The sequence below is a fragment of the Pistacia vera genome, unplaced genomic scaffold (assembly GCF_008641045.1).
Source record: "Pistacia vera cultivar Batoury unplaced genomic scaffold, PisVer_v2 Contig478, whole genome shotgun sequence".
In the NCBI taxonomy this organism is placed as follows: Eukaryota; Viridiplantae; Streptophyta; class Magnoliopsida; order Sapindales; family Anacardiaceae; genus Pistacia; species Pistacia vera.
Genome location: NW_022196310.1, coordinates 1,310,212 through 1,317,872, shown reverse-complemented (window position 1 = coordinate 1,317,872; position 7,661 = coordinate 1,310,212). Strand labels below are relative to the sequence as shown.

The window sequence follows — 7,661 nt, the reverse complement described above, 5'->3', positions numbered from 1 at the left end:
CCATTGTTTGTCCAAATGTATCACTCTACATATGGATCTGGCATCTTTCAACCCAGAAAAAAATATCACTTTTTGCGTCGCTATGTAATTTGAGCTCTTTATTGTTGATTCTTCATTCATTTATGATGCTATCTTTTACATTCGTGTTCAGGATGTACTAAAAATACAGAGTTTGACATTGTTTAACAATTGAACTTTATCTATGTGATCCCATTTGTCTTTGCAAATTTGGAAAAAAAACAAGCATTTACCTAGTTTGTATGTTAAATTTAATGACACCTTAACAACATTGACATTTTTAACATAGAATTCATTGTGAAACAAGATAGAAAATGAGTTAGAAATAGAAGGAACGGTGCAAGAGTGACATTTTGCATATTTATCTTAGTTGACTTTTTTTGATACCATTTTAATGGCAAGGAGTATTTCATAAGTCATACTTTACCTAAAGAGGAGTGGTGTCGCTTGTCAATTGCCAATCTCGCAAGGGGATGTTTGCGAGGTGTAAATAAGGATTGTTTTATGTTGTTTTGTACACGTTAAACTTTTGGAAATGATTGAACTTTATGCAACAAAAAAATGAAAAGGATAGAAAAACGGAAACTATGTTTATGACTTGAAATATCAATATTAGAACACCTTGTTTTATCAAATTAATATTCAAGATTCAATATTGTTTGATATTGGATTTGGTATTGGCCAAAAATTACTATTTTATTCCCTTTAATTATATTGGCCCAAGGACATGCACCCACCCATAATTTGCCGTAAAGATAAAGTGGTACCCAAAAAGTTTGAAAATGACAAATAGCCACTTTCTGTTAGATTCTGTTAGTAAATTCCGTTTGGAGAATGAAAGTGTGGTAATTTTGCATTCAGCAAAAAAGGCGGCCACTTTCCTCTCTTTTCTTCTTTCTTTTTCTTTATTGCTGTGAGCCTCCAAATTCATCTCCCACTGCAGTGCCAACTTCACCACCCTCCACCACCAGTCCACCACCATCTAACACCAGTCCACCACCATCATCACAGCCATCTTCTCCACCTCCTACAACCTCCTCACCTCCTGAGCCTAATGTAAATCAATCTGACCCGTCCACACCTTCTACTCCATCACCTCCTGCACAACCACCTGGCTCACCACGACCTCCTCAAAATACATCTCCACCCCCCATTGACATCTACACCTTCTCCCCCTCCTCCTCAACAATCCATTTCACCTACATCACCACCACCATCTCCACCTATATCTAATCCACCAACTAGTTCATCTCGACCACCACCACCACCACCAATAGCATCCAATCCACCAATGAGTTCATCGCCCCCACCATTGCTAGTATCTAATCCACCAAGGAGTTCACCTTCACCACCACCAGTATTTACTCCACCAACGAATTCCCCTCCACCACCACCAGTGGCCAATCTACCAACAAGTCCTCCTTCACCCTCAAATTCATCTCCATCACCACCATCTGATCCACCAAAAGCTTCACCTCCACCACAAACACCATCTACTCCACCAAATAGTTCCTATTTGATGATAAATATGCATTGTCCAAGTAGTTGACATTTCACAAGAAATTCTTTTACCATTACAAGAAACCTCCCTTTTCTTGAATTTATAAAAATATAAATAAAAACACCATCAAAACTCCAGATTTTAATAAAGATAGACACTAACACACAGGGCTAGAAACAAATAGTAATTGTTACTCTGCATAGTGTTTGTTTGCTACTGCTCCCATAAAAAACTTCTTGATAGAGTGTTGATGGACGAGTTCAACGATTCCAACAAAAGAAAGGAGAAGGGAGAAGCGGCTGGCCAGATCTGCAAAAGATGAAAAAGGAGAAGCGGTTGGCCAAAGAAATAAGAAAAAGGGAGGAGAAGGAAGGAAAGAGAAAAAGGAGAAGTAGTTGGCCAGATCTGCAAAAGAGAACAAAAAAATTGAAGAGGAAGAGAAGAAGAAAGAAAAAAGAAGAGAGAAGGAGGATGTAAAATTCTGCTGCTTCCTTTGCAGGCGACATAGTAGAAAAAATTGAAGAAAAGAACAGAAAGAAAAGAGAGGAAAGTTGCAAAATTAACATACTGTGCTTCTTCAAACGAAATTCACTAATAGATGTTGACGGGAAGTAGTTGTTTGTCATTTCTAAACCTTTTGGGTACTAACGTCTTACGGAAAACTATGGGTGGAATTCACTAACAGATGTTGACGGGAAGTGCCTGTTTGTCATTTCTAAACCTTTTGGGTACCAAGGTCTTTACGGAAAACTATGGGTGGGTGCATGTATTTCGGCCTAATTATATTCCATTATCAAAATGATATGAGCTTGCGTTTTAACTTTTAAATACGCATAACCGCCTTACTTAAAGTCGAATTTAAACCACACCGCAACGAGTATTATATAGCATAATTTTGAAGGCGGGAAAATGGCAGCGCCTAGTCCTTTATATAATGGGATAGTCTACCCGGGGTAGTTTATTAAAACAACCTTTCAAGTTTGAATTTAATTAAAAGGCTACCAAGTTTTAAAATTTTACTAAATAGCCATATTATNTTACAATATCCTTAATCTATTTTTTTTATTATTTTTATAATTAATGAAATTGTTCTAAAATTTACCAGAATTATCGATTAGCAGCCATTTATCTTTTATAACTAGATGGCACGCCCGCGCGTTACACAGGTTTATTTATTATATATATTGTTTTTATTTTATTATCGAATTGTTATATTTTAAGAAATTGTAAACGATTATTGTTTCACAAAAAAATATGTCAAATATTGATTATAATAGAACATTTTGTTATTGTTCTTTTTTTTTTGTTAATCGGGTTTTTATGTTTAAAGATTACTGAGAATCGTTATATGATTGCCATTTAGGATGTCGTTAATTGGTGCCCCTGTTTGTTGCTTATTGGTGTTGATAAAATAAGGATATTCACATGCATTCAATTAATGTATGCATTACATATCTTTCACATTCCTCTTCTAATTTGATAAAATGCAAGTGATGAAAGATTGAAATGGTCAGTTTGTAATTCAGCAGGAATTTAATTAATTACATTCAATACATAGAAGTTGAAAGTCCCGCAACTTATGAAAGTGGTTTTGACACAAATAAATAAATTAATTAAAGAATGAAATAATACTAGAACATTTTAGTGATAGGAATACATTCTGTTTTCAAAGCAAAATAAGAGTTGCAACACTTTTCTTACAACAATTTGGTACATAATAATATAATCAAAATGACAATTTTGCCCTTCTTAAAATTAGTAGTTCTTGCATGGAATATAATCATTGCTTTGAGGTCCAACGGTTAATCTTTCACCATTTTAAAAGGATGCCCAGCACCATGAAATGAGCAAAAATAAAATAAAATAAAACTTGTCATCCTTCATCATCCAACACAAACTCTATTCGCCACAAAACACAAACTATTATTAGCTACAGAGTCCACAACAAAAACATGTATAACCTATCTAAGAATGTAAGTTTGCAACTTTTTGATAATAAAATATGCTTCATTGATAAACACTTTGCAATATATCATTGTTTATAAGATACAGAAAAACAAAATAAATGGACAATATATATATATTTTTTTAAATGGTTCATACTGTGTCTACGCCAAAAAAGAAGTGTTCATTAAATTATTCTGAATGTCACCCCCATCAATGCTCACTGTGACCATCACTGCCAAAGGTTGGTTGCATAATAAAGGAATCAAAACTGAATCAATTTACGTTAAGAAATAAATCAGTAATAATATGAAATTTCATAAACAAACAAGCGTTTAAAGTAAGCAACTATGAGTGGGGCAATGGCTGGCTACATTTGAAATGACCACTTCCAGTTGCTCAACAGGTGGTGTATATGTTGTTATTGTAGGTGAAACAACTCTTAGTCAAGCACAAAGAGAAAGATGGGAACTATATTTCCAAGCTCCATGAATATATCAAAAACTGATAATGAAACAGATATCATTGATTCTCCAAAGAGCTTGATGCTAGAGCTTAGTTCGTCCTCAAGTCAAGAGGTTAGTCAAATTAGCCAAATATGAATATGAATATCCAAGAATTTGTCAAACATCCGCATATGTTTTAATCCAAACTTAAGTTCTACGCAAAAGTTCACTAAAAACTTAAAAATTTCTATTTGAAAAACTCTTTATGCAAGAAGTTTGAGTTTATACTCAAAGAAAATAATAGGTTTCTAAATTTAGTTTGGTTGCATAAAAGCACCAAGGAAAAAAAAAAAAAAACAATTAAAAGGATGTTACTCATATATCCCATCACACACACATGCACATGCGCACACATAAACACATACTGTATATGCATTAAATGTGACAAAGTAAGAAAAAGTTGTGCAATTCTTGGAAGCTAATACATTGTGCAGTAGCTCAAACATATCATATCAAATTTGATGGAGATTTATGGACAAAACCATACCATTATGCTGTGTACCATAATCAATCTATAACTTCACATGGAAAATATATGTAATGTATGAAAGAAATAATACCAGACATTGACGAAGTTAGAATGCCATCACTAATAACCATGCTGGTTCCCAAAAGCACTACTAGTAGCAATAGAAGTTACTCACTCCTCAATTGATCTTATGTTTCATCTAGTTTTCTAGCACAACTCTTGTGTTATACAAAGGGCTGCAATCTCACAATACAAACATCATAAGTTCACTCCTCAGTCTAACATATCATAAGAAAATAATGAGAAGGAAACAAAAAAGAAATGAAACCTATTAGAATCATTCACAATGGCTTCAAAAACAACCTCATCAACTTACAGGAAATCCCAATTCAATTAAATCACAAGAACAATCAAACACCGCCATCAAATTTCCAATAAACATTTGAATTCTTCACACAAACATACCCACCTAGCAAGGCCAAGGCTAACACAATCAAGAATCTTGAAATCAGACATCTTGAACCTCATAACATGCCCTGACTCTTCTTCCTCCACAGAAACCACCTCAGATTCAACTCGAGAAAAAACTTTCCTCGAAGATGAACATTGAACTCCCAAACTTCTCCTCTGAAACATCACAAATGACTTTGACTTCCCACAAATTGCCTACTAATCAGCCTTGTTGACAAATTCCCACTTAAACTCCATCTCTCAACACCCTCCAAACCCAGACTGGAACCAATCTCACATATCGCCATATAGCCAATCTGCAAAAAGACAATTTTGGATCATTCTGAGAACAAAAACAACTATAGACGTTTAGTTCTCATGTCATTTTAAGGAACATATAAAAAAAAATCAATATTTAAATCTAAGTCATTGAATTATACAAAGAAATGAATCATTCAACACATATAGAATAAGTTTAAGTTCAATTGTTGAGAAACTTATTCACTACTTAATTAAAAAACTTTTAAAATTTAAATCCAACCCATTAAGTTATACAATGAAATGGAATCTTTAAGAAATGGATTAAAAGGTGTAAAATAGTAATGTAGAATTATGCGCTAACTGTAGAATAAACAGTATTTATTATTTATATTAGCTTCCGCTATCATCATTCAGTGGGAACAATATACTGTGAATCTTTTATCGATTTTATTAATAATAGAACTGTTTATATATATATATATAGTTCTCTTTTTTTTTTCCTTGAGGAATACCAAGTTCCTTTTCTTTGGCAATAATTAGGGATTCGTGTTTCTGTAAATTGAATATTACATGTATGGTTAAGCCTGTTATTTCTAACAAAGCATTCATTATAACTCTGTTCATCACTCTAGCAGTGTTGAGTTTGTCTAGCATGACTTTAAGGTTTTGTAGAATACCTTTCAGTTCAGGCGAACCATCTGACATTGCTGCTTGACCTGCTAAAAATAAAAAAATGGACATGTAAAAGTAGATATGTAGAGGGAATATAAGAGTAATCAGTTGATGTTATTTACCGCATGCTTTTGTTTGTTTGGATTTTGGATTGACAATAGTTGGTCTTTTGTCTTCCATTTGTTAATGGTATCTGTGTGAAATGAAAGAAATATTTGAAGGTGTATGGATTGTTGAATTCTCTACTCTTATATAGCTTTAGATGTCATTAAGTATTATTATATGATAATTAATGATTACAACAATTGTTCGTGCTATGTTTAATGTAATTGGATTATTGCTAATTAATATGACTTTTGATATTTTTTAGTAAGTGTTTGCATGTTATTAGTTATGGTTATTTTGATTTAAATGTTTTATTGTTATTGGATGAGTTTAAAATTTTCAGATTTATATTAAATGTTAAATGATAATACATTTTATAAAAAAACATTTTTTGTTATTATGTTTGATATTTTTGTTTAATTGAATGTGAAGGCGTAAAGATATATTAAATTATTAATATTAATAATAATTAATTGAATGTGAAGGGGTACAAAAATATTAATATTAATTAATAATAATAATTAATATGCATGAATGAACATTGAATATTAATGGATTAATAAAGTGTATTGTTGAATTTCATGAATGTGAAAAGATATGTTGTATCTTTATCAAATTAAAAGAGGAATGTAAAAAATCTCAAATTAAAAGAGGAATGTGAAAAATTTATATTGAATACATTAATTGAATGCATGTGAATAATTTCTATTATAGTAATCTCTTAATATTCATGGAAATCAATAACACACAAGCAAATCATTAATAATTTATCAAATTAAAAGAAAAATGTGAAAGATCTCAAATTAAAAAAGGAATGTGAAAGATTTGTATTGAATACATTAATTGAATGTGTGTGAATAATCTTTATTATAGCAAGCCCAATAAATAGCAAACACGTGGACCAATTAACGACATCCTACATGACGATCATATATCAATCCTACGTAGCGTTAGAAGAAGCAGTCTGCTTCAGCATTATATAAATATATAGATTCTATTAGGGGTGGTTAACGGGCCGAGCCGCTCGCGAGCCGACTCGAGTCTGGCTCGTTAACGACTCGGCTCGTTATATAACGAGCCGGCTCGGCTCTGTTCGTGAGCCAGAACGAGCCGAGTTCGAGCCATGCCCGACTCGGCTCGTTAGGCTCGCGAGCCGAGCTTGGCTAAAAAAATTTTGATTTTTTTCTAAAAAAATTGAATTTTTGAGAGCTGACTCGATATATCCTAAACTCTTTCTCGAGTCGAGTCGAGCCGCAAATTTTATAACTCAGCTCGGCTCGAGCTCGGCTTGATCAATCTTCTTCTCTCACGAGCCGAGCTCATTAAGCCGAAAACTCGGCTCGGCTCGGCTCGTTAACACCCCTAGATTCTATAATTGCTAATTCCATTTACATTTAAAAAACTTCGAATTTACAAAGACTTAAAGTATTTATTATTAAATTCTATTGGACCTTATTGTTACTTAAACTATACCTCAAGGACCAAAATAGATTTAGCTTGTAACTGATATATTATGTAAAATATCTTAATAATATTAAGCGTAAGATTCGGATACTACACACACACACACACACATATATATAATGAATTAAATAGATAAATAATTTTTTTAATCCAACACTCATATTGGTCTTTAATATTTGGAAAAAAATTTCTATTTTGAAAATCACATGGTTAATAATCTATATAACTATATAATTTATCTATATCTATATAATGCTGAGACATACTCTAT

At 32.6% G+C, this 7,661-nt stretch overlaps 1 protein-coding gene across 1 annotated transcript; it reads right to left on the bottom strand.

Annotated features, from left to right (window-relative positions):
* Positions 1 to 923: 923 nt before the first annotated feature.
* Positions 924 to 5,854, bottom strand: LOC116146436 (glycine-rich protein DOT1-like). The gene is made up of 5 exons (XM_031431832.1): positions 5,720 to 5,854; positions 5,155 to 5,205; positions 4,904 to 5,065; positions 1,218 to 1,530; positions 924 to 1,069 (listed from the first exon to the last, which is right to left on the bottom strand). Exons 1-5 carry the CDS (start codon positions 5,852 to 5,854, stop codon positions 924 to 926), a joined length of 807 nt encoding a protein of 268 aa, XP_031287692.1.
* Positions 5,855 to 7,661: the final 1,807 nt, after the last annotated feature.

What these genes read in the sequence shown, in the direction of transcription:
- LOC116146436 (XM_031431832.1), bottom strand. Translation starts at nt 5,854, where the DNA reads ATGTCAGATGGTTCGCCTGAACTGAAAGGTATTCTACAAAACCTTAAA. An exon ending in TAACAGGCTTAACCATACAT is followed by an intron (nt 5,206 to 5,719) that starts GTAATATTCAAT and finishes GTCTTTTTGCAG; the next exon opens with ATTGGCTATATGGCGATATG. An exon ending in CCAGTCTGGGTTTGGAGGGT is followed by an intron (nt 5,066 to 5,154) that starts GTTGAGAGATGG and finishes GTGATGTTTCAG; the next exon opens with AGGAGAAGTTTGGGAGTTCA.